This window comes from Chenopodium album, chromosome 6 (assembly GCF_948465745.1).
Source record: "Chenopodium album chromosome 6, dcCheAlbu1.1, whole genome shotgun sequence".
Classification (NCBI taxonomy): Eukaryota; Viridiplantae; Streptophyta; class Magnoliopsida; order Caryophyllales; family Amaranthaceae; genus Chenopodium; species Chenopodium album.
This window is the reverse complement of record NC_137839.1, coordinates 15,788,557-15,816,287: the sequence shown is the minus strand read 5'-3', so window position 1 is coordinate 15,816,287 and position 27,731 is coordinate 15,788,557. Positions and strand designations below refer to the sequence as shown.

Below are 27,731 nucleotides of genomic sequence, written 5' to 3'. Positions count from 1 at the left end.
TTTAAAAACCCAGCTATTTGCCGCGAGTATAAACATTTTCCACGGAAACGACATGAGAAATTGTTTCTTGAATCCCAATTTTAGCCATATACCTTTCAATTCCCAGCTAGAACAGAAGTTAACTATCCGTGAACACAGCACACCAACAACTCACAATCATGAACAACCCAGACAAAATATATAGTGGTCAGGTGAAAATCATCATTTAATCTGTGTACAAAAGATTTGGCACCCAAGAAATTAGCAAGAAAATTATATCCACAAGTCAGCGCGTATGTCTGTTAGTCGCCAAAAGCAAAAGTGAGCAGAAAATCTGAAGCTATCATCTAATTTTGTTGTATAGTATACTGTCATCTGGATGCCCTGTCTTCTCTCTACCTGAAATTGCATAACAAAGGGCACAAATCAGCAGGTTTGGATAAATGCTATTTCAACTATCCAGAGACATGAGATCGATATTGGCGATGAACCACCCTCAGGGGCACTTACAAGCGTGTTCCAGAACTTCTCAAACTTAGAGAATCACAGGCCAAAATATTTTGAGGGGAAGGGGGAGGGAGAGTAACCTTACTAATGACGACTTCTCTGTTGGGACCTTCCGCACTTTAAAAAATTGCTCAGAGGAGTTTTCGGTACCGGAATCAACTTTCCCAAGGCAGCAAGAGGCCAACTAGTTCAAGAAAATATCAGAAGAAAACATCAGTCAAAAATTATTTTAAAGCTCATTGTCAAAAGAAAGAGGTAGTGAACCCTAAAATGAAACTATACGGAATTAACAAGTTAGCCAATACATGACATAAACATGGTTTATGCTGAGTAGAAACAGAGGTGAAATAAAAGCATACAAAGAGAAAAAGCTTATGCGGAGGGAGGAATACAAACCCAAAAAGAGTGGACAAAGGAAAAAAAAAAAGGTACCTGATAGCACCAATGACAACGCAGACAAGCCACATCTGCCAGTTCAGCCTTACAGTTTTAGCAAACTTGCCAAGGAACTCGACTATGACAATCTGCAATATACATGACACAACGAAACAAACCCAAAAAGAAAAATTAGAACTGCCAACTTAAAATAACAATTAGTTCATACACACAATTTCACCAGCGTTACCTGAAGTACTAAAGTTACTGCTATTATTCCCATGAACAATTGATTTTTAATAACTCCATCAAATATATTGATTTGATCAGGCTTACGAGCATTGAACTCGTTGAATATCTGTGCAACATCAAATTGCATCAAAGTGTCAGTACTTCGGCAACCTAAGTCAGTGAATTTATCCAAACACCAAAACAGAACAATAAGAAATCTAAGCAGATCCCCCCCCCCCCACCCCCCTCTGTTTTTGGCTATTAACTGAACAACAATTTTTTTCGTCAAAAGGAGGATTTGATTTATGAAAGGATTTCGTGATGGTATCCCAAGTAATTTTTGTCCTCTGACATTTCATATTCACTAAAATGCTGAAATCGTAGATACTAGAATATGGCTACACTCTGAATAATTGGCCACACAAGCTGCATTGCAGTACAAAAAAGAAATTTCCACTGGCACTCACCTGACAAAGGACAAATGCATTGAAGATCACTGTGTTCTTTACTTGGTTAGCAAGTTCAGTGGTATCATGCCGCAAATGTAAGATATTTCGACCTTGGAAGTTGAGTATAAGCAGAACAATCACTTGATACACAGCCTATGATTTCATTTTTTTTTTTTTAAAAAAAAATCATAAAATCAGACAATTTATAACATGCAAAAACATTGAACATAAACCAGTTCAACTATAAAAGGATAATCTGAACTTTATGCAATAGAACAAAGTGAGAACTGGACCTGTATCAATAGATTCCTCCACATAATATTTGTTATAAGAGGCTCCCTACAAAAATAGTGTTAAAGATTGTTATTTTCCAGAATACTAAAAAGAACAAATTTAGATGAATTGCTTGATAACCAGTTCACGAAGTCTTTAACACTAAGGAAAAGAAAGCAACAAGGCCAATGAATAGAAGCAATCCCAAAGAATTTACAGCTATATATTATGATGCTATCAGAAGACAACAAACATTTGAATATTTAAGTAAATAAGCAATAGAAGGTGTATTCTGCTCCTCAAGCTCATATAATTTCACACAAAAACTAGCTTAACCTCTCCATATCTCCATAGATCTAATTATGCAAGAAAATTTGGATTGTATTATTTTTTAAAAAATAAAAATTTACAGCTTTTTATAGTCAAATGTTTCCCTGATTCTTGGATTTCGAGAAATTCCACTTTCCTTGTCTCCACTCTTATTCCCATTCCCACGCTACCTAGCTCTCTTGAACCAAACTCATCCATTTACAGATTGATTTCACTCCCACTCATACCTTACAATATGGCTTGTGTTATGTATGGGTAACAGCTGATACATCAGAATATAGTCAAGTTGAAACTCATTTGCAGAGAAGCTTCATGATGCAAAGATTGCAAACAAGAGAAGCAAGTATATGGATGGACAGTAGATTTCCTGTATTATAACAAATCATATTGAGCAGAATACACGTATGTCCAAAAATTAAGCTTCCAGTACTAACCTTCGACCAACAGGAGGTCTGTGCATAAGATGATCTGTAGGTGGTTCTGTAGCCAATGCAAGTGCTCCTAGAGTATCCATTATCAGATTGACCCAGAGAAGCTGCAAAATAATATAATATTACTGAAGAGTGAAGACAGTCATTGAACAGATTTTACACAACGCAAGACTAGGATATGCACATATCCTTCCAAAGAATAGAAAGAACAGGAGAGAAGGCTACCTGTACAGCATTCAATGGGACATCACCAGAAGAAAATGCAGCAACAACATTTATAATGAGGGCAGCCACGTTGACTGTAAGTTGGAACTGAATGAATTTCTGAATGTTTGCATACACAGATCTACCCCATCTAACAACCTGAAAGAGTTTAAAGCATTAATGTAATCCAATCATACAGAACATACAATAATATGAAAAGATAGATAAAAGATTCAGTTAAAGAAGCCTCTAGTAGCAAACATAAAGTTGATAAATATAATCTTGTCTTGACCTAAGCTTTCAGAAAATATATACAGCAAGTTTAAGTTGATTGGCATCTCCGCAACATCATTATATTTTCAGAGACCACATGCATCATGACCACTAAGTGTAATGAGAATTACTTCTTTCGATCAACAGACTAACAGGGACAAACCTACCTTAACAACAGAAGCAAAATTATCATCCAAGATAATGATATCGGAGCTTTCTTTTGCCACTTCAGTACCAGCAATACCCATTGCAAGACCAATGTCTGCCTAGAGAGAAAAAAAAAAGGCAGAATTTCAGTTATACCAAATAAGAAAAGATTTGCAGTTTGCTACCAGAATAAACAAATGACAAAAGGTTAGTCTGCAAACAAGAAAAAGAGATAAGGATAGAAGAGATCCTAATACACATATATAGGATTATGAAATACCTCATGTAATGCTGGAGCATCATTGGTTCCATCACCAGTGACAGCTACAACATGGCCCCTCCTCTTCAAAGCTTGGACAAGCAAAAGTTTGTCATTAGGTGAAGACCTTCCCATAACCTGTACATCAGCAAATTTAGTTAGTTGCTGCTGTCAGTCGAACTTACCTATAATTTTATTTTTTAAGAACTTCAATCAAAAGTTAATAGTTCAATTCTTTCAAAGGAAATTAAGCAGAGAATACAAATATGACATCAGTAAATGAAGTAAAAGTGCATACAGATATCTTTTCTGCAATCTCTTCTCTCTGAGTTTCCGACATGCTACGAAATGACTTTCCCTCAATCAAGTTTGGCTCATTAGCATCTGCATCTGAAGCTAGAATGCCACACTCCAGAGCTATTGCTTTAGCAGTCTGAAGATTGTCACCAGTGACCATGCGCACCTAAAGCAATGAGATCCACACAATTATTATTATAGGCAAGATACAAGATTCTGAATCCAAAAAATTGCAGCTCAAGGAAAACAAAAAAAATCAGAAGTCCCTGCCATTCACACCAATCAAGCTATATGTGCCCCCAACTGCTTATATTCTGATCTAACTCACCAAAATTTTGAAAAATGAATATCCTCGAATATTATCATTTTATGGTTAATAATATAATTGGAAGTGAGTCAAAAAAGTTTTTAACGCACACTGGATTTATAAAAACACCCTAGTTTTTCTCATACTTTTTCGACACAACAATCCTTAATTTATTACACATGTTAATTTGGGTTTTGGACTTACTGTGTTATGTTCATGGACTTGTGTGGACCTTTATAATTAAGAAAGGAAAATAACCTTTAGTTTGTTACTTAGGTGGATTATGATGCGGCCAAAAGGCCTAAAACAATGTCAAACTCATTAAAATTCAATCAAACTTGATACACAAAATATATATACTTCCACCATTTCATTTTTTGACATGGTTTAATTAAGTGGCTTAGGGCAATAATAGTACTCACATAAGTTAATTTGACATCCTTATGTGTTTAATGCACAAGGAAATATAATAAATAAAAAATTAAAAATAGTCATGTGGGGCCTTACCGCCTTTTTTTATTCGCCTCAATATATAATTTATAATTTTCTTATTTAATTGATGACATTTGATTGGCATTTGGCAAACATGCCCAAAGAAATGCGTCAACAAAAATGGAATGTTAGAAATATTATCTCTGCTTCAACATTCCAGTAAAAATTGAAAGGACCTCATGCTTGAATAGTCTGATAGTTTCACCTGCTTTATTTATTTATTAGGAAAAATTGATAGGAATAATCCCAACTTTGCTCGATTCGCTCAAAATAATCCCAATTCCCAACTTTGGATTATTATTTAATAATCCGAACTTTAATGTGAATTTTCTTCTAATGGTCCCAACCGGTTTTTTAACTTATAATAATAAGTTAACTGACACATGTTTAGTGTAATTGGCCAAAAAGATAAATAAATTAAATCACAAAAAAATTAAAAATAATTAACTAAAAAAACCCACCACCATCACCAGCCCAAACACCGTCCCTGCCCAACTCTCTCGCTCCAGTACCTACTTTCCCGTTGCTTCCAGACCCACGATTCTCCTCGCCGGCGCTTCCCCTACCGTTACCCCTAAACCACCATAGCACAAACCCCTGCTTAAAACTCAAATAGCCATTGATTTTGGTGAAGTTCCAGAAGATACTTTTCAAGGGTTGGTTCTGATTTAGAGGAGGATGATTGTTAATGGGCTTCTTAATATTGGTGGTTAATGGGCTTCATGTTGATGGTTATGGTGATGATTTTGAGTATGATTTCGAGTTCGTTGATGATGATTTAGTGGATTTCGTGGGAGGAAAAGGGGATTTCGTGTTGGGGTTGCGGTGGTTAAGTGTCGACACAGGCGGTAGGGGAAGGGAAGCACCGGCGAGGGTAATCGGTGGGTCTGGGCTCGACGGGAGTGGGGGCGGAGGGCTGGGCAGGGTGTAGGGGCAGGGAGGTTTGCTGGTGGTGGTGGTTTTTTTTTCATTATTTTTAAATAATTTGTTATATTTACTTAGTTAAGTGTTGTTTAGTAACTAATAATAGTTCATTAGTATTATTGACCAATCACGTGGTGACATGTGTAAGTTAATTTTTTGTTAAAAAAAATTTACCTATTAAACCGGTTATAGGTCACCTGGGACCATTAGAAGAAAATTCACATTAAAGTTCGGATAATTTAAAATAATCCAAAGTTGGGAGTAGATTATTTTGGGTGAATCGAGCAAAGTTGGGATTATTTTTGTCAATTTTTCCTATTTATTATTATTATTTTTTTTTATTATTTTTTTTTTTTTTTTACAATGCTAGTTTCACCTGTTCAAAAACCTTGGCATAGTAAGCTAATGCAGATGCATAGGGCCAGGGTCATTGTTAACTTTGTCATTCTAGATAAATTAGATAATGCAAACTTAGAGGAGGGGATTAAAAAAAAAAAGAAAGAAGGGGGGGATCATTTTAGCAGTACTATAAAATAAATTGCAACTTCAGACACATACCTTAACGCCAGCAGCCCTGCATAATTCAACTGAATCTCTGACTCCAGGGCGACATGGATCCTACAAATTAACCATCAGACTGCTTATATTCTGGTGAAGCATTTTAATGACATTCAACTCCATATGACCAGCACAAGTCAACATAAACATGGAAAGCACCAAATCAAGTACCAGCAGTTTTTAAACAAAAGGAAGCAACATAAAGAGAATAATTAACAGGTAAATAAGAAGCAAAACATATGCATTCGATGAAGCTAACCTCTCCTTATTACTGTTACTTCAGAAACTGTCCCAAATTGGGAACCACTTTGAAAAGACATAGGTTACAGAGTGCAGAGTAATTGACTAATTAACAGACACTGCTAATACAAGCGTTAGCAACAGTAATTCAATTGTTCAGACAAGGGCCAAATCTATTAGCTTGCCCCATTATAACAATATAGATTACGATAGACTTCAAAGACATGGATCTGATTTCCAGCATCGACCTTTTGGACTAGTCATAGCTAGCACTGAGAATATCCTAGTTAAGCAAAAGCTAAAAATAGTGGTTTTACATAGAACACAAATATCCTTTAATAGTGAAAATAATTGTGATAACAAACTATAATTCAACACTGACAAAACTTTCGACAATCATATAACTTAAGGAAAGTACATCGAAGAAGTCCAAGAGATCTTATACCTTTATACCAACAATTGCTAGCAAAACCAAATCATCATCAGGCAACGCCCACTGAGATATGTGCTCTTCATCAGATGGCACTTTATCCAGCTCAACTGGTCTATATGCAATGGCAACACAACGAAGACTTTGAACAGCCATCTGTTCAATAGCCGTCTTATAAAATGCCAACTGCAAAAATAGGTAGACAGTTAAAACCGCACATCATGTAATGACTACATATGAGTGCATGCACACCAACCATAATGCCAATTTTATTTATTGTCATTCAAATATTACCCTAAACTATGCAGGAATTTCAGTCACCTAAAAATAAGCCCAGAATCCTGTACAGTTGAGAAGGGGACCTAGAATAATTATTAATGGCTTCAATTCAAACATAGATAACATAAACATTTGCCCAATCACATTACTGTGTAAACTAGAAAGTTGGAAGAAAAGAGGGGAAAAAAAGAAGGGAAGAACGTAAAAACTCTTCAGCCCAATAGATTCAGCCAGCATACAAGATCAGAAGACGCCAGAGGGGGAAGGGAAAATGGAATTATGTGTTCAGGATTGAAAGAGTTCAATCAATCAAAGCCATAATCCCAAAAGTGGGGTCGGCTACATGAACTAAAAGTGATTATTCCTTATAGTCATCCACAAAATGACTAATTAGGATTAAACGTAAAGCAAAACATATACTATGGCACCACATTTTCTTATTCACCTTTTGCTCATCCAGCGAAGCCATGGAGTCATTTTCATCCAAGTATCTGGTGCACGAAGCAAGGACAATTTCAGCAGCCCCCTTCCAATGTACATGGACTTCAGAACCAGGCTGCAAATAACATTAAATGAAAAAATTACAAAAAGAATAAAGAAAAGAAAAAGGATGATAAAAGAATGGTGAAAATAGCAATATGATCAAGTACCCACTCTCACTATAGATTAGTAAATTTTGTAGAATAGGCCAAACAGAAGGACAGAGCCCAGGTTCATTCTTAGTTTACTAACTCGGACATTACCTAAATATAAATTAAGCAAGCTGGGGCATGTCAAATACAATTACTTCGACCTACTGTCTACTGACCGTTACACTTATAATTAGCCCATGCCGTTTAATTAAGAGGATTAAGATTCTCAATATTAACACTTAATTACTTTTTGTAAACTAATAACTAGCTTACCACTAAAGTGTAGTATCTAACCTATTTAATCACAACTTCAAGCAATTAAATAATATTGTGGTGTACTTAACCAAGAAACGGTCGGCAACAATTACTAGCATTTACCACTAACATACACTGCATAACATATCAGGACACAACTTTGAGCAATTGGGTTGTATTTTGGTGTAGCTTAACTAAGAAATGCTTGCCATCATTTTTAACAACAGAAAAATCAGTAAGCAAACATGAAAAGGAAAATTGCAAAAGAACTGGGTTGAAATAAGATTCTGTCACAAACTTACTGTTTTAACTGCAACACCTCCTCGTTTTTTCTCTGAGTTGAATGGAAATGCATGGATAATCGTAGATTCCGCTCTTATAGCATCAAAATTCATTCCGAGCTGAAATTTTCAGGTTAATAATGTTGTAGAATAGAAATCATCAACTTCCAATACCAATATCTCAATTTATGTACCTTAACTGCCCATGAAAGGATGGCCTTTTCTGTTGGTGATCCAGAAATTTCAATATCCCCCCCACCCTGCATAAACAGAAAAGGGACACGGCCACAGCTTAGTGCTTCCGATTTTTAAAGATATAACTATTACCAACATAAATTATATTTTTCCAGGGGCACTTCTAAACAGCTTTTCAGCCATTGTAAGAGAGGTAAGACTCCTGATTCAGCAGCAGTGTTGACCCAGAATAGAAAACAAGAGGATAAGACATACAACGATATCAACAATAGCAGGTACACATATTTAGCATACCGATTTTGCAACTATTACAAACACCAGAAAACATAAAATAAGCCTCATAGATTAAAAATTATATAGAGAGGGAAAGAAACACTTCCAGCAAAGCAACCGTTTCCACAATAATAGATAATTAATGAAAAAAGAAAACATATATATCCGACAGAATATATGTTGAAACCCAATAGTTTTTTTACAAAAAAAATTGGAATAAGTATAATTTAAAATTCAGTAAACGCCCAAGGGACTTTAAGCAGTTGTGAAAGGGAATTTTCATAGCTAACAGAATGGTTCAGAGTGACAGTTGAAGGTGTTATGATTGATCTAGCTAACCTCAGGAAGAAAAACACAGCCAGTTGTATTCTGCGCAATGCCCTCTTTAAGTAAAGATGACAACATTGGAGACAACAATGAACCATCATTTGGCTGATCAATTTTCTTCCCATTGGCATAAGCCTCCACGACAGTCATCTGCAATGATGTAGACAGAATATGAGATTTACGGTAAAGCCCATTTCAATAAGACACTACAACAAAACACTACAAGCTTAGTCATGCCATAAACAATTAACAGTTTAACACAAGGCACAGAATTACAACTTCTGATACTTGAATGGTCAAAGCCTTGCCTGATTCAGGGTCAACGTTCCAGTTTTGTCACTACATATTGTAGTCGCAGAACCCATGGTTTCACAAGCCGAAAGCCTCCGTACCTGTAGAAGAATAAGACTTGATCAAATCACAAGATCATTAAATCCACAAATAATACCTAATAAAGCCTGATTACATAAAACACCAAAAAAAAAAAAAAAAAAAAACAAAGCCTGATTACATACCAAAGCCTTGTCCCTCATCATCTTTCTCATCGAGTATGCAAGCCTGCAAAATACATCATCAAAAGAATCAGCAATGAGAAGGATATAAAAATAAACTATTGTTCGCTTCACCATATTTTTGCTAAATAGAAATTATTTTTACTCAGCTGAAATAATTTTTACTAAACTATACTTATTTTTATAGAACTGAAATTATTTTTACTGAATATTAGTATTTGAAGGCGAAGAGAACAGGGCCCAGAAGAATAAATGTCCAGAAATACAGTTGTAAAATAAGTGCAAAACTGAACCAAACAAGATGAGCAAAAAAAGAGCAATCTTTCCCCTTGGACAAATTATATCAAGTCAATTCCCTATTTACCACATTAATAATCAACTATTTCCTTTTGCCACCTTATGGGATAGGGGTGGATAAAAGGACAACATTGCCATAATGGAAATCCCAGATGTGGCCTTACAATGCAGAATAAATCTCAGGATGCACACACTTCTAGCACAGAGTATCCTGCCACATATTTAAAATTAATGCGCTTTTGGCCCAAGCCCAACCCAGCTCAAATTAACACATAGGTGATAGGTGCCCTCATATAGGAACCAACCCTTTTTGCATAGCCTATTTCAATACTCATAGCAAAAAAAAAAGGGACCAAGGTATCTCTTCACACTAAATTTTTTAATATTGAAAAGGCCTACGACTTAAGTGATGATCTCTGTCAAAACCGACTCACTTGTATCCACTGATTGTCATATAATCCAGAATTATAAGACTTAAGTTACTCTGAGTTCAAATATTGTGTCGGATACAGGTGTGCAAAATGTGTAAAACTTTGGGTTTTTTATGTTAAGACTCCCAGTGGCTCTGCTTTAAAATGAAGGACTCTATTGAGTGTATACCCATGTCATAGAATCCAACACCTATATATGAGATATAAAGAAGATTTGGGGCAACATGATTAAGGTCCATGAAAGCAGTTATAAATGTAAAAAGAAGGCAAGCAAAAAAGTACTCCGTATATATCACCAAAAGAACCTCTAACAATTACAAGATTTCAGAGATGTTCAATTCCTTATATTGGAGTCCACATAAGAAAAACCAAATGAATGAAGAATTCAAGAGGATAGTAGACATACGTTAAGGTGACAGCTAAAGGAAGACCTTCAGGAACAGCAACAACCACAATAGTCACCTGGAATGTCAAGCAGTTGTAATACCCACAAAATTGATAACATGTGTATCAAAAACCAAAAAAAAACAAATATATGCATGAAAGTTGTACATACAGCAACAGTGACAATCTTGACGACTCCTTCTATAGCATGTTTTGCACTTGTCTTTCCTTTCTGAAACTGTGGAGTTCCATTAGCATCTTCTGTATGACCAGTAAAGTACCTAAACAAGGACATGTATTACTTTAACTATTTGTGTAGCTTTAGCCAGAGGATAGAATGTACAATTGAGAACTGAATCATCTTACCTAGCAAGAAGGACAACTAAAACAACAAAGGCCACAGTTAAACCAGCAATACCGATAAAAGTCGCAAGGCCATTCAGACGCACCTGTGACAGATACATTCTTACCAAAAGAAGGATTGAAGGAAAGAAAGAAAAGAAAAAAGAACAACCAGAAAAAGACCTACAGATCTGTTGATGGCAACACATATGTTATAAAGATCTTACCTGCAATGGTGTTTCTTCACCGGTGTCTTCTGAGATACTGGCCATAAGCATACCCCATTCCGTATTTACACCTACACTTGTGACCTGAAACCAATTGTACACTATCCTTTCAAACCGAGATCCCATGCCAAGGATCTAAAATAATTTACAACTAGAAGCACAATAAAAACAGTTGTGAGCCACAAGACCTTTAAAATTCAATTTGAGATGTCTCAACAACTCATATGAGCCCTCTTAATCCAGGGCATAATCCACATGTGGAATTAGGCTTTGGGAAAGACAACAAGAAACTTAAGCTATAGTGGAAAAGCATAAACAGCCTATTCATATGAATCCTGGATATGATATAGAAGTCAGGATAGGCTACAATAATGGAAGGTGCACTGACAATTTACAAATCATGTAAAAATTTCAAACAGTTGTCAGAAACCCTCATATCAATCTTTGAACAGAAAAACCTATGACTTCTCCCACATTTCAGATCATTACTAGTAAAGAATTCCACCACTCAACTACTCAAGTATTGCCAGGACTGACCACCATTCATTGCAGATGCTTTCCAAACAATATGATCGCATAATACCTTCAAATCCCTTATTTCTCCTTGGATTGGATTCTGTATCTTGCACCTTCATGATTTATCTGTATTGCCAGGAAGTAGACTTTTGCAGATTACCAAGGACATGGAGGGGCACAACACATCAACTAATCCAAGGAGAAATTTATGTTGGAAAGCATTTAAATGCACACATCATGGTCAGATACTCAACCTCACATAAATTTTTGGTAAAATTTCCTAAGTATCCCAATCATAAGCAACCTCTTTCAGTAATCTCAGCTCACAATAAAATTCAACTTACAAAAAAAAAAATACTCTATCAACTGCCCCAGACCTCCCAGTGCTCTTACAAAAAAAAAAATAAAGAAACTTACAAAGTCAAACTAATTACGGAAAGCGAAAGAGAAAAACCAGAGAAACCCATTAAAGACAAATCAAATACTCATAGAAACTAAAATAATCACTTGGGAAAAGAGTATAATTTTTACTTCACCACTCCAACATAATTCAAATGTCAGGAATGTAGAGTAAAATGCATCATCAAAATAGCAACAAGGATGAAATATATTCATTATTTTAACAGAAGGCTGTTGTCCAAGATAAGTCTCAATACAGTTATAAAATTATAACCGCTGGTCTACATACAACTACGGGTTCAAAATATACCAGCATAGTTCCATAGCCATCAGCTACTTTGCAGCCAGACATTAAGAAGGGTGATTTTGTATCCTTGGTAATCTGCAGAAGTCCAGTTCAAACAGTACAAAATTTAGAACAAGGCTTAGTATATAGTATCAAGGACTACTTATAGGAAGTCGCTTACAATCTTGCTCTCTCCAGTCATACTTGACTCATCAATTGCAAGAGATTGACCAGATATTAGCACTCCATCAGCAGGCACCTATAGATAATTCAAATCAATAAGCATAAACTTGAAACAAACTAACAAGAATAAAGAGAAAAAATGGAGAAACATATTCACCTGATCACCAATTTTAAGAGGTATGACATCTCCCACAACAATGTCAAAGATTGAAATCTCCACCCTTCTACCCCCTCTGATTACCTGTGCATACATATATTAGAGACGATTAACACTTAACAGCAACATTAAGGAAATTATGTTTCAAGCATACAACAATAATTTAATGGTGCATGCATGAAAGGGGAAAAAGTCCAATGAGGCTACTCCTACTTGAGGTACTTGTAATTAATGTGGTAGAAAGAAAATGTTCAGGTATTTAAATACCTCCAGGTGTATATTCCTTTTTTCATCATTCAGATTCTGAAACTGGAGAGATTGTCTGTAATCACTGACGGCTGCAAGATAAAAAATAAAAACACAATGTTCAAAGCTCAAAGCTCCTTAGATTTAGTAACACAACATAGGATTGAAAAATAACTATATATAAATTATATTGCATATATACAAGCTCCAATGACATAAAACCAAAAATAGTACATAACTTCTCAGCAGATGCCAATTAAAAAAAAAATAAAAAATAAAACCCTTCAACATCAATTTTGAAAACCATTCCTACTTCCTAGCATTTCCACAATGTCCATTTCCAATATTCACTCATCACAAGGTATAACCTCGTGCATGCAACCCTCTTTACCCCCACCCTTTGCAAAGGTTTCTTTGAGGCATTGGACTATTGGAGTAATGTTGTTGATGATGTCATCACTAGCATTTAATATTCATATAAACCTTGTTGTGCAATCCAGATTTGTACAAATTTTGTTATGTCTAAGTTTATATACTAACTGCCATACTTTACCATATACTTAGGGTAGAGAAAGGTAACATCACATCAGAAAATAGATGTCAAAAAAACAAGTTCATCGAAAATATACGGGAAAAAGATTTATTTTATAAAGACTTTATATGCATCTAAGTTTGTTTTGGTGTTGAGAACCACAAAGGGCAAATGTGGGTACCATCCCCCAGGAATTTAACTAACTGAGCTACTTTACATGCATCCATGTTTGTAGGTTATACTTCGCATCAATTATTATTTTATATTCTTGCAATCTGTTACTTTACTCCATGATTTATGCACTCTTAGCACAAGAACTCCATCACCTATCCCTTGTATCATTAAAGCTACTAACATAGTTTCATCTTATACATTACATGTTTCTCTCGTTGATCGACACTTAATTACATTAACATGTTCCTCCTAAAAGTACATTGTAAAAAACAGTTTAATTGATAAGATCACTATCATAAGGGAAGTATGGGGTTGAATCATCTGACTTGATAATGGCTCACACCTTGTCAATGTATATTTATATAACATAGACTTGCCATCACTTTCATCAAGACTGCCATCTCACAGAAAATAATAACAATTGCAATTGATTAAATTATTGACATCCTTCTTAACAAGAAAACCAAATATACCTGTAACAACAATAACAAGGAAAACTGCAAAGAGAATGCTACCACCATCATACCATCCTTGTTTGATACCCTGTAACACAACAAAATCGGTAATCACCCAAATGATAAAAGATAAAATAAAAAATATCCACATCAAGAAGGAAACTTTAAATTAATAAAATAAAATAAATAAAATAATAATAATAATCATCAGCTATAACTAGCATAAAAAATTCATGGATAAATTTAAATCTCAAAAGTGAGCTAAGCTCTACATCTTAGAAAATACGGAATAATAAGAGGGTAAATTAAAAAATAAATGACCGCCGCATTGCCTAAGAAATACTAGCCCTATATACAAGCAACGCATATGGCTTATATTATTTACTTCAACAATTTATTCAATACCGTCACCCATACACAATGAGAGAAACATATTATAATAATTGAAACATACGTAATTCAGAGGGACACTTGACATATTTTCCTATTGCGCAAGATTGTTATTTAACTTTCACTATAGTATCGGGTTTAGTTTCCATCTCTGTCACAATTTTTTGAAAGGTTTCATACTCTAATTTAATGATAAGCATGATGTATGACAAACAATGATATCCTTTGTTATTCTACAAGATTGGTAACTAATTAAACAAAATTATTTTTTAAGGAATGATAAGTTTTAATTAGGAAAGTCTCGGTTATGCAATTATAGAGACTTTAGTTATGGTACTTTATTATTTTATTTTACTTTTTGAGTTTTCCTTGGGCTTATAGATATTTGGAAGATTTTAAGTTGCGACAAAATATCTATATTCTTATTAAAAACACACTACGCAAAATTGTGATTTATTAAATTTTTTACTTAGCATTTAGGGCATTTAGGGGCAGTCCATAATTTGGAGACAACCTTTTACTCTCCCTTCCCCTTCACTATATGATAAATATTTATAAACAGCATTTATTGAGTTTTAACTACCTGATATTCACTTAATTTTTCTTTTAGAAAAACTATCTATTTTCAGCCCAGTTGGGTAGATTGACTAAGCTTTATTATTTTCTAATTAAGAAAAAATCTAATTTTTGATAGACATACACAGATAGACTCAATACTTCCTTCCCTCAACACATTTCACTCCATTGCTTCAAATAAAAAATCAAATTTCATTCTCATAATCAAGTTTTTCCTATCTTTAAAATTTCTTTACATTCCATTGAAATTTCAAAATTTAGTCACTAAAAATCCAATATCTTTGAGCATTCAAAGAGCAAATTAATAATTTAGGGGGGCCACAATAGTTTGGATAAATGTTCGATTATATATATTCTCTCATTCCTGAAAGTTAAACTCACTTACTATGGACTCTTGTTTGTAGGATAGTATGTGACAAAAATGAGTGAGTGTAAGGAAAATATGGATGTAATGGATTCAGATCAGTCACACAACAAAACCAATTTATCAGCTAGAATTTCTGATTTTTTTTTTTTTCTAGCTAATAAATCAAAAGCTTTGATATTGATAGTAAATGGTGGAAGGGTTACAAAATGGTAGGGTTAATAGCTTTAGGCTATCACTATCAAGATAGCTTTAGGCTATCACTCTCTAACAATGGCTTTAGGCCATAACTTTCTCTGGGTTTTCCTGATACAAAATTCTCCCCCTCTTTCTCAATATCTCTCTTCCTTTCTTATACTTACATTCTCCCTACCTAGGATGATTCTAGAATGGTTCCTCAAAAAAAACAAAAAAAAAATAAAAGGATGATTCTAGACTGAGTTCTTTTGTCTCATGTGCACAGGTGGCATCTCTTAGTGCATTGCCTATTTAACCTTCTTATGTACTACATTTGATCACTATTAACAAACTAAATTACCTGTACACTTTTCCCTTAAGACAGTTCTTTACAGTGGATAAAGTTTGAAGGAGCAAACGGTGGGTGAGTGTAAAAAACGGTAGATAAAATACAAGAGATTGGGTGGAAAGGGGTAATAGAGTGGGGTGAGAAGGGCAAGGTAATAAAAGAGGTATGCCAAATAAAGGAACAGAGTAAAAGTGAGTCGAACTTTCTCAAATTCCCCAAAATGGAAAGTGAGTCAAACTTTAGAGAAGAAAGAGGGAGTTTATATCAGTAATCATTACCCCAAACTATAAGCTCTAATCCGAAGCTGAGTAACAATAGTAAGAGACGAATAAAACAGAAATTAAAACCTCCCTAGGCCTCAATTCATTACCTATAAGAAGCACGCACCCTCTAAGTTTACCACTTAATCCACTAATGGACAGGCGAACCGGAACCAACCAATTCATCGTAGCAAACCTTCCCTTTACTCAAGAGATAGAGTTATTTGACAGCATGAAAATTTAATGAAAAGTTCCTAATATACATTGAGTTATAAATCAACTACGAAATACCATGTTTTTATTGGTTATTATAGCACTACCTATTAGCAGATAAGTAGGCCTCGTTAACTAAATTTGATAATTGTAGACAACATTTGGTACTGGTCAATACTTGGTAGACACCAAAGCTTTAAAAGAAACTTAATCCTGATCTTGAGACTATATATAGTGGCTATGAGCAAATGGAAATTTACATCAATCCCAAAATTCATTATTCCCTCTAATTGATAAGTTTATAACCACAAGACAAAGAAACCACAGCAAAAAGATTGTCAATTAAAATTTTAAAAACCAAAGAGCATTTCTCTTTAGCCTGAACACTTAAAAGAAACACTGCAGGGCTGCCTAAATGGAAAATTCATTTTAAAAAATAAAATAAATAAATAAATAAATAAATAAAAACAATAGGCATGCTTATTTAAAATAATAGCTCTTAGGGTTCATAACCCCAATATTACCTTAAAGAAGCTCAAGGAGTGCAAAAATATAATATACCTTATGCACTTAACTACTTAAGAATAACAGAACAATACAGATCAATACTCCTTTTCATAAACTCTATTTAATTAACAATAAACTGACAAAATGCAAAGGCTTCAGACTCACCTCTGATGTAATACCGAGAGCCAAAGATGCCACGGCAGCTACCATCAATATTATTAAAGTCAAATCTTGACAAGCCTCCCAAAGGAACCGCTAAACCAAGTAAGAAATTTAAGAGGATAAGTCAAATTACATATACATCCATCATTAGAGAAATCAAATTAATGCTCCTCAAAACAGCAAAACTGACCCAAAAACTTCGCCCCTTCTTTCGAGGATAAGTGTTTGTTCCATATACATTTTTCCTTTGCAGAATATCTTCATCACTCCCTGGAATCCCCTTCTCTAAATTTGTTTTAAGCTTTTCAGCTAATTGAGTTACCTAAAGTTTAAAACATATAATGCATGTCAAAATAAATATTTACTGCATTGAAAATTAATTAAAAGCTTTATACACAACCAGACGACAGAAATAATTGATATTTTTTTTAAAAAAAAAAAGGCTTAATTCTTCAACTGATTAACCGATTGATGATTTGAAGATAAAATTCTTTATAGCTGCATGAGCATGTATCCTACTCAGCACCTTTATGCAAAACGCCCTCAACGTCCATAATTACTACACCCTCTGATCTTTGAATTCCTTCCACAATCCTTTGACATGTTAATGCAAATTTTAAGTTGTTAATATCTCTCTAATTACAAATTTATAAAGTTTGATATTCTGAAAGTACTCATCGAGACGAATCAAACAAGAACCCACTTGACCATGTTTTTTCTTTATATATTGGAAATCATTCTCTCTTAAATAGTGAATAGTGTTTAGATTCCAAATGGAAAAAACATGTAGGATTGGAGGGAGTAACAGGCTATAATCTTAGGCTGAGGTGTACAATTTGGCACTGGAAACCAACCTCAAGCCATCATTAGTTGTTGAGTTTCATTGGGTGGCAAAGAAGCCTTTTCCTTTTAGAATATTTTCCAAGCACTGTTTCTTTAAGATGAATTCAAAGGGTAGTTCTAAATCTGTCAAGAGTTCTGATCATAATATTAAATATACATAGATCACTTGCAGGTTGCAGCATATAAAGCATAGCCTGCAATAAATGATATTTAACAATGGTTTAAATCAATCAGATATAAGATTTGAATACTAATAAACTTACCCCACCCAACTGCTGTAGAACAGACAAATCATGTTCTTTTGACATAGCAGCAAGTTCATCTGGCTTAATTCCATAATCACCATGTGGAACATCAGGATACTCCTGGGTTACTGAGAAAAGCAAAAAGTAGGGTGAGATAATAAACAAAACAAAGTGTGCTGTCCATAAATGATAAATGGCACCACAAGCCAATTAGCCAAAATGCTACGTAGGAGATGAGCAAAACTCAGCATGATAAGGAAAAATAGACATATAAAGCCACATAAAATGCATCGTACATGACAAGCAAAGTAAACCTTGACATAGTTGCCAATGCAATTATATGAAAGTAAAAAATTAAAAATTACCCTTTGCTCTCTCCGCAGCTTCTTTAAACAGATTGGCAGCCTAAGACAGTAACAAATAAAATGAATAAACAACTATAAATGGCATAATAGAAATGAAAAGTCCCCAGAGTTCAAAAACATACCCGTACAACTTGAGCATGCGTTCTGATCTTCCTTATTATTTCTTTTTTCTCTTCTTCCTTCTTTAAGTCCAATGTATAACGGAATCTTCTGGAAGCATTTAGAACAAGTGCTGCTTGCTGAGGGAAATAAATATTTAATCAGCTATTCAGCTCAAAATATTTACCATGGTCAAAAATTAAATGCAGTTATAATTGTAGCAGCTGGGACCAATAGATTCTGTTCACATGTAACTATTACATGCCCTTCTTAAGCCTCTAAAACACCTTCCACTAATCAGCTCAACTAGACATACCCAGCAAGTTCAAATGGGATAAAATCAAGCTATGATATATAGATTTGGACGTATAAGACTCACACATGAACATAAATCAAATCCCAAGAATAAGGAAATATGGAAAATGCTTACTAGAAGATACTACACATGGTTACGAGCATACAACATTGTTTTAGGGACATGAGAAAAATAATTGTCCTATGATATACAGCTACTTGCCCCGTATTATGTAGGCAATTGCTTAATTATCCTTTTTTGCCCATTATTGAAGTGGAGTACCTACGCCAATTTAGAGTATTAAGTTAAAATCTAAAGCATCATAGCACACCCGATTGTGCATGAAACAATCTTGCTCAACAATTTAACTTGCCAATTTGATATTCATGCTACATTCCACTCATGATAGAAGTTGTTTCTACAGTGTAAAAAATAGAATGAATATATATATATACTAGTTTTGTGCCCCGGCGATGCCCGGGTAGTTTATAGACTTTTAAGATAAAATTATACTACCTCCGTTAAATGTTATGTGTAACATTGACATATTTTATATCTCTCAAATAATACCCCAAAATTGCACTTAACATTTAACGAAGGTAGTATTATAATTCAATTTGATTGAAAATAGAATTCTAAATTAACTTTTTTTGCTACAAAGTCAATCTATATTTATCCAACGTGGTACGATATTTGGCGAAAAATTAAAACACTGAATGATGTTGTCTTGTGGCCTAATTACAAATTAATTATTTGATATTTTATCGAAAATATATCTCTAAACTAATAATCTTATTCTAAAATTCTATCCTAATCTGATTGAAAATAGAATTCTTACCTAATTTTTTTATCTTATGAAATCTATCTAAGGTGGCGCGACACTTTGACGGTTTTTTTTATCAAATGAAGTCTATTTTAATCTATCCAAGGTGGTGCGATACTTGGCGAAAACTTGGAATGCCCTGTGCAATGCCCGGATTGTTTATTGAATTGTAACATAAAATTTAACATATATATCAAATTTTAAAATTTATCATTGATACAAATTTTAATTATAATTTGAACATCTGAAATATTGATATTTTATCGAAAATAAAACTCAAAACTAACAATTTTATCTTAAAATTATATCCAAATATAATTCTAAACTAACTTTTTTATCTGGTAAAGTCTATCCTACGTGGCGCGACACTTGGCGAAAAGTTAGAACGCCAAGTGTCACTGCCTCGTGACCTGGCTAAAAGTTTAGCTTTATATATTAGTTATATGATATATATATATATATATATATATATATATATATACTAGTTTTGTGCCTCGTGCGATGCCCGGGTTGTTTATGGAATTTTAAGATAAAATTATATTATAGTTCAATTTAATTGATTGAAAATAGAATTCTAAATTAACTTTTTTTTTTCTACAAAGTCTATCTATATTTATCCAATGTGGTACGACACTTGGCGAAAAGTTAAAATGTTATACGGTGTTGTCTTGTGGCCTAATTATAAGTTTACTAGATGAAGCCCGTGCGATGCACGGTTTGTTTTATTTTTTTTTAATTTTTTTTTTTTGTATTAATGTGCTAAAATTTGTTATATATCTGGATAAAATTCTTAATATCTAAAAATAATATTTAATATTTAATTAGTTTAAACTTAAAAATTTCATTCGCCAATTTTGTTTACGTGGCATTTGAATTATTTAATTATAAAAGAATTTAATAATCTCTTATTTGATTGGCTACAACAAAAAATTATAAACCTACGTGGTGCTCTAAGAAAATTAAATCCTACATGGCTCTCTAAAAACTCGGTAAAAAACTCCCCTTTATATATATATATATTAGATTATTTGGTATTTTATCGAAAATAAAACTCTAAACTAACCATCTTATTCTAAAATTCTATCCTAATTTGATTGAAAAAAGAATTTTTAACTAACTTTTTTAATCTTATGAATCTATTTAAATCTATCCAAGGTGGCGCGACACTTGGCAATACTTGGCAAAAAGTTAGAATGTCAAGTGTCACTATTTTGTGACCTAGCTAAAAGTTTAACTTTATATATATAATATATATATAAAGAATAATTGTCTAACTTTGATAGCAAGCATCCCTCAATGCACAATTCTATTCAAACCATTGGCATAAGTTTGAAGTTACTGAAATTTTAATTAAATTGTTTAAAAATGTTGAATAGCATGGAGACTACATTGAGTTTTTTTTTTAATAAAATATATAGCATTTGAAGTCTTGTTTTGGGAGCACCAAACAATGTGCACTCATTACAATATCTCTAACAAATTTAATTAAACTTTAGCAGCTAAAGATTTAATAGAACAGTGTACTTTTAAAATTTGAATTTTGTTTAATAAACAAACTTTATGATACACCTATAGTACTCTCGATCCATCCCTAATAAAAGCACCATTTATCCTAATCATAGTTGAGTTGAATATCGTTGAATAGAAAAATGATGAAAATGAGAATACTTTATTGTTTTTAAGGGATGTTACAGGAAATATAATAAGGTTATTGAGGCTTTATTGAATATAAGTGTAAAAAAAATAAAAAGTTAGGATGATGAACTCCCGCCCAATTGAGGGATAGGACTTTTATTTTGAGGACAAGCAATTCAAATGAAATGGGGTTTTCATTTAGAGACAAAGAGAAAACCATTGTTCGTAAGGAATGGATGGCAATAACCTACCACCCTCAAAATACTTTGTTCAACTCCGAATGCTGCTAGCTACACTACTCAACATTTTTAGTATACAATGAAATTTGTTTTGGTATGATAGCTCTTCCCTACAAGATGTAAGCTCTAGCCACCAAGACACAATAATCAAATGAAGTAATGAAAATGAATGCAGCGGGCAACCCAAATTTGATTAAAGGAATTAAGCACTAATCCACAACTTATAGCTAAATCAACATTACAAACTACAAGTAGTCAAGTACTCAGAGCATATTCTGATTTACTCTGAACTAAGGTGAACTTAACTGATTGGAGCTAAACTAAACAAAATAGAGCTGAAATGAATTGTTTATGAGAGAAGAAAATTAGGAACTGAACTGAAGTGATTGAATATGAACTGAAGTGAAATTAAGGTGGCCCTCAGTATAACATATCTAGCACATATCTAGCTGAAGTAATAAATTAGTGCCCATGGCTTGTAAATTTTGGAAGTTTTTTTTTTTTTCTTTTTATTTAAACGTAAATATGTTCTTTTTCAAAAACTTTAATGTTCTTTTTCAAATAACTGAATGTTCTTTCCGCCTTTTTTTTTTATTTAACCGGGTGCACCACAATGACGGAGCCAGAATTTCTAAGTGAGGGGGGCAAGATTATACCTACGTATTTATAATTTCCCAACTATTGAATTAATTACATTTACTTAAAAAAAAAAAACATATTTTGTTAGCTACAGAAGGCCAAGGCCCCCGCCAGCCCCCCTTGGCTCCGCCCCTGGCACCAGGGTGCCAGGATCATTCATTAATTAAGCACATGACATTGGTATTGTAGGGAATAAATAAGCATAGTTGAATAAAGCAGTGGTATACTCGTAAAAAATCACAATGTTGTTTTTGTTAGTACAGAATATTTATTTTTAGGTATACCACTGCTTGTGATTTTATTATAATGCAACATTTATCTTCATGAGAAGCCCCAACTTACCAAAACATCCTTATATATTCATCAAATTTATCAAAATACCACATGATATACCTTTGCCCATCTGTAACAATTATGTTGTAAGACACCCTCGTATTTTATTTTTATTTCGGTAAAAAGACGACCCTATTGACGGACAACTCTCACAAGTCAGTGTGTCCAGCTTCAATTAGAGAGGACAAGGAAGGTAAAGGAATCCCCCACTTTTTAAAATCGTCAAGTATCACTAACAAAGTAACAAGAACCCAAAATACAAAAATTAATAATAAACAAAAATATTAAAAAAAAAAAAAATACAAGTAAAACCTAAAATTTCATCCACTATTTTCCCTTTTCAATCAATCTGAACACAAATTACTAGCCTACCCAGATTTTATAATCAAAAAATCACAATGCAGTCCACTCTAAATCCCAATTTAGATTTCAAACACCCTAAATCTCATCTATATCAAACACCCTAAAAAAATCACATTCCCCAAATTACAAAAAACCCATCAAAATACCTCCAAAAAAAAAATTAAACCCATCATCAAATTAACATCAAAAAATCACTAAACAAATACAAAAATTACAACAAATAATCAAAAACCCAAAATACAAAATTCAAATAATAACAAAAAAAAAAAATTAAAAATTTACCCTCCATCTTTTGAGGCGTTCAATAGGAGCATTCTTAGTAGTTGTAATATCAAAGGGACTAAAACCGCCGTCATCATCAGAGAAATCACCTCGACTGCTTCCATCTCTCTCCAAATCCTTTTGCCGGCGATACGGCGAACCTTTGAACTCAACTTCCATTGATATCTTTTTAGTTTACCTTCGCAGGAGAGATGACACTCAATTTTTCTAAGATTTCGAACCAACTTTTTACTGCATTTCTTACAATTATACTCAATTTTCTCTCCTACCCAACTTTCAGAACAAGAAGGAGATTGTATTAGCAAATTTTTAAGCAAAGATTTTGCAATTTAAACATATAAGATTTGAAATAATAATGAAGTATAAAGTTTAGGTATATTAATTTAATATGGTAGGAAGATTTTAAATCAAAATCTTTGGAATAAATTCCTTATTACTTTAATTTTTGTTTTTTTGGGAAATTCCTTGTTGATTACTTCAAGAAGCAAAAGGGAAAAAAAGTTGGAAAAATAATTGTATAAATAATTAATCAAAGGAGAGAAGAATACCAGAAATCTGTATGTTTCTTTACTTTTTTTTCTTCCTGGCTTTTTCTCTGGCAAATGTTCACACTCTTTGTGGGGTGACGACTAGAACTCAAGAAGTTTCGAGGAAGGTTCAAAGTTCAAATGAGTGTTAATATTTCATATTTATTGTTGTTGATTTCCTTTTCCTTCCTTTTTCAACAGTTTTTCTGTTTTAAGTACGGAGTAATAAAAAAAAAAAAAGGCCCGTTACCGACTGGGATACTCGTCTTATATGGTACTCTCTTCGTCCTTTATTGTTTGATATACGAAGTAGGTTTTAAATGCAGTAAAATGTTGTTCTTTTATCATAAGATTCATAATGTGTCCCATAATATACTAACACCTTTATACACACCCGGGTGTATCGGAGATATGTGCACCTTGCGCACATGTGCAAATCTTGGTTCATTCTTTAATACGAAGTAATACACATTTTGGACTTGTTCTCTTCAGCTTGTTTCATATACTTATTACTTATTGCTTAATAAATTTAGATCAAATCAGAAACATTTAGGGCAGGGCAGGTTCACTTCAGCTTAATTTCAGTTTTGTTCATTTCAGCTCCAATCAGTTAGTTCACTTCAGCTCTAATCAGTTCAGTCACTTCAGCTCCAATAAGTTTAGACCAGTTCAGCTCTTAATTTTCCTCTCTCATAAAATATTCATTTCAGTTCTGTTCAGTTTAGCTCCAATCATTTCAAATCAGTTCAGTTCATCTCCAATCAGTTCAGTTCAGTTAGTTCAGCTTAGTTCAGTAAATGTAAACAGGCCTTTAGATCATATCATAAATTTTAATTATCATTTACTTATTATAAATCATTAATTACATATTAAAAAAAATAATGAAAATTACATATTTGAAAATTTAATAATGAGATGAATCTAACAAAATCCATATTGATTATGTTTTTATTTATAGATTAGTTTTAAAATGTGGTCAAAATTTAGTCAAATTACTAAATCAATTAGACCATATTAGACCTTGTTAAAATTATATCAAACCTCCTTGTTTCAGGTGAAGAAGTGAACAAGTCATTTTTATGGTACAAGCAAATAGGGACATAAAAACAATATCTTCCTTGTTTATATTACATACTACGTAGTTGTTTTACTTTTACTTATGACACTATTTAAAAATTTAATTTAGAAATATTTGTTTTATCATTGATATATGGAAAAAAAAAATGTAGATGTATTTAATTGTTACTCTGTATTAATTGTATCAATACAACAATAACAAAGCCTTATTTCCAATATAATTTGAAATCGATTAACATGAATCTTCATAAGTAACCGTAAAATATAAAGATAAAGGACATAACAAGATCATTAGTTGAAATTTATTTTAAGCATTAGAATTAGAGCCAGGTGATGTTACCAAGAGTCCATGATTCATGTATTTAAAAACATTAGAGTAGTGACTCTAACCGTACATACAACACACTACATTATAGTGTAGTTGGTTCATCAAATGATTAAATCATCAAATTTCTAACTAGTGATATGTCATTATTTATAAATACAACATTCAATCTGTTTCTTTTTGTTTGTTATTTAATTAATTGTCCTTATTACTTGCTACTTTCCTTCAGAATATATGATATATGAAAATAAAAAGCAATGTCTCCTCTAATTACAAAGTGTTTTGACAATTTTTTAGAAGGTTACAAGTGATAAGATCGATGCATTTTTTATGAAACACTGGGTGCTAATTGATGAAGATGATTGATAGAATAAGGGCCTGTTCTCATACGATTATTTTCAGTTCAGTTCCTTTCAATTCAGTTCAGCTCCTAATTTCCTTCTCTTATAAAATATTTATTTCAGTTGAGTTTCAGTTCAGCTCTTAATTTTCTTCTCTTATAAAATATTCATTTTAGTTCAATTTATCTTTAATAAGTTCAGTTCAGTTCAATTCAGTCAATGAGAACAGATCCTAAGTATATATAAACAACAAGAGACTCTAACCTTTAGCCTTTTTTTTTTTTTTTGATATCATTATACTATTAAGAGCCAACATGGCAAAAAAAGCCATGGATATAGTAATCTCTCCCTTTAAAAGTAAAACTAGTGTGTATTCCGAGCGATGCTCAGGGTTGCTAACTTGTGTACTTCTTGCTTTAATTTAACAATTATGTTGGACTATTTGTGTAGTTAGTGTGTAGTGGTTCGGGTATTGTCTTGGATGTCACCTTTTTTTTTTTTTACATCATATATATTTATATTTTAATCTTGTGAAAAATAAATGAATTATATTACCTCTAATTTACTTAATAAATGAAAGGAATATTATTATATTATGTGAAACTTGAAGCATTAATAATAGTTGGTTGAGATGGTAAAAGTATTACCTATATATATTGGAGGTTATGGGTTCGAATCTTGTTGAAATGATCTGATTAAGTATCTGAAATAAGTTGAAGAGAACCAGTCATATGTATCATGACTATCGACTAAAATGACTAATGCATATATATAGTATAAAGAACTAAACTGAACTGAAAATAATCTAATGAGAACAGACCTTAGTCTAAATGTCATTCTTTTTATTATCCTTATTTAGGGCCTGTTCTCATTGGCTGAACTGAACTGAACTGAGCTGAACTGAACTCAACTGAACTGAACTGAAATGAATATTTTTATAAGAAAAGGAAATTAGGAGCTGAACTGAACTGAGCTAAACTGAACTAAACTGAGCTGAGCTGAACTGAACTGAATTTAATTTAATTTCAACGTAAGAGAACAAACCCTTACTTTATACATACTCAATTAAAATCTATTATAGTCTCATTTGTTAATGTCCATATTGGAGAAAAAGGAGTAAGAGATGATTTCATTTTATAAGGTTGAGAAGTTACTCCTAATATCAACAATTGGTTTTTATTTAACGTGGAACCTTCTTGAACATTATTCATCAATTGAACTCTCCATTTTCTTTTTTAAGTTCGTATTATTCTATTAAAACTAATGTGAAGTCTCTTTATTTTTTTTTCTTTTTGAAAGAAATGTTAAATCTTATTTAATTCATGCTATAAGTATATCGAAGGATATTAACTTTACAATATTTGCTATTTTTTTTTAAAGGATACTATATTTGCTAATTACAACAAAGATTTCTCTACTTGAAATTTTTGCCCCACACTCTTGAGTTATTATTTTTTTCTCCTTTTCTTCCAGAGCAGTAGAGAATGATACTAGGCATTTCGTGCGGACTACGTAAAGGAAAGAATATAGTGCAACATAATAATATGAATATATATTTATCTAATATTTTTGCTGTAAAGATTAAAACTGTTATAAGTTTATAACATTACAAAGTATTAAAAAAGTGATGATTCATTGATTTATAAGCTATATGCAATTGCCACCTGTTTCCACACACAAGAGGGATTTGCTATCGTGTTATCTTCGATTTATGAGTTGTAATTCAAATCTTGTTGGACCTTTTTTTTTTTTTTTTTTTTTTTTTTTTTTTTTTTTTTTTCTTTTAAAAAAGCTAATCTCCTACATCACCTGCTCAATACGTGGTGTAGGTGGTAGATTTCATTTTTGTATTTTATACTACTCATATTATAAATAATTGATACGAAGCATTATTTTATGAATTGAAAGGTGAAGTATATAATAATATTATATTGAGATAGAGTAGTTGCTATCTCTCCTAAGGCAGGAGCCAACAACACTTTATACATACCGTGTACGGTGTACATAGAGTTGGAACCTTTTTTTTTTTTTTTTTTTTTTTTTAGTTTAGCCGATTATAGCAGATTTTAGCAGAGCATAGTAGAATTCAGCAGAGTAAAGTAGAGTAAAACTCCACACAATGCAAAGCAGGACAGGCCGGGTAGAGCAGTGCAGAGAAGAGCAAGATAGAGCAGAGCAAAGCAGGGCAGGGCATAGCAAAACAACTTAAAAGA

The 27,731-nt window shown here is 32.9% G+C and overlaps 1 protein-coding gene across 3 annotated transcripts; it reads right to left on the bottom strand.

Moving 5' to 3' along the window:
• Positions 1-23,935, bottom strand: LOC145635910 (calcium-transporting ATPase 10, plasma membrane-type-like). 3 transcript variants are annotated; one of them, XM_081687285.1, is made up of 35 exons: positions 23,797-23,935; positions 23,249-23,521; positions 18,663-18,779; positions 18,541-18,580; positions 18,194-18,303; positions 17,278-17,409; positions 17,091-17,180; positions 14,108-14,177; positions 12,950-13,020; positions 12,683-12,766; positions 12,524-12,601; positions 12,367-12,438; positions 11,142-11,225; positions 10,939-11,021; positions 10,745-10,853; positions 10,595-10,650; positions 9,464-9,506; positions 9,257-9,340; positions 8,961-9,098; positions 8,348-8,413; positions 8,175-8,273; positions 7,431-7,541; positions 6,722-6,892; positions 6,037-6,096; positions 3,757-3,921; positions 3,480-3,596; positions 3,220-3,318; positions 2,801-2,938; positions 2,579-2,679; positions 1,835-1,880; positions 1,560-1,694; positions 1,112-1,219; positions 919-1,010; positions 567-670; positions 1-378 (listed from the first exon to the last, which is right to left on the bottom strand). In XM_081687285.1, exons 2-34 carry the CDS (start codon positions 23,405-23,407, stop codon positions 571-573), a joined length of 3,228 nt encoding a protein of 1,075 aa, XP_081543411.1. In that variant the 5' UTR covers positions 23,408-23,521; positions 23,797-23,935; the 3' UTR covers positions 1-378; positions 567-570. The 3 variants fall into 3 exon arrangements, with proteins under 3 accessions (XP_081543411.1, XP_081543413.1, XP_081543412.1); XM_081687287.1 differs by having other exon boundaries at positions 572-670; XM_081687286.1 differs by having other exon boundaries at positions 23,249-23,426.
• Positions 23,936-27,731: the final 3,796 nt, after the last annotated feature.

Excerpts from the sequence above, each read along its gene's own strand:
- LOC145635910 (XM_081687285.1), bottom strand. The coding sequence starts at position 23,407 with ATGGAAGTTGAGTTCAAAGGTTCGCCGTATCGCCGGCAAAAGGATTTG. Across the intron at positions 10,651-10,744 it reads TCAAGATTGTCACTGTTGCT|GTGACTATTGTGGTTGTTGC; the intron begins GTATGTACAACT and ends TTGACATTCCAG. Across the intron at positions 3,922-6,036 it reads GCAGGGCTGCTGGCGTTAAG|GTGCGCATGGTCACTGGTGA; the intron begins GTATGTGTCTGA and ends TCATTGCTTTAG.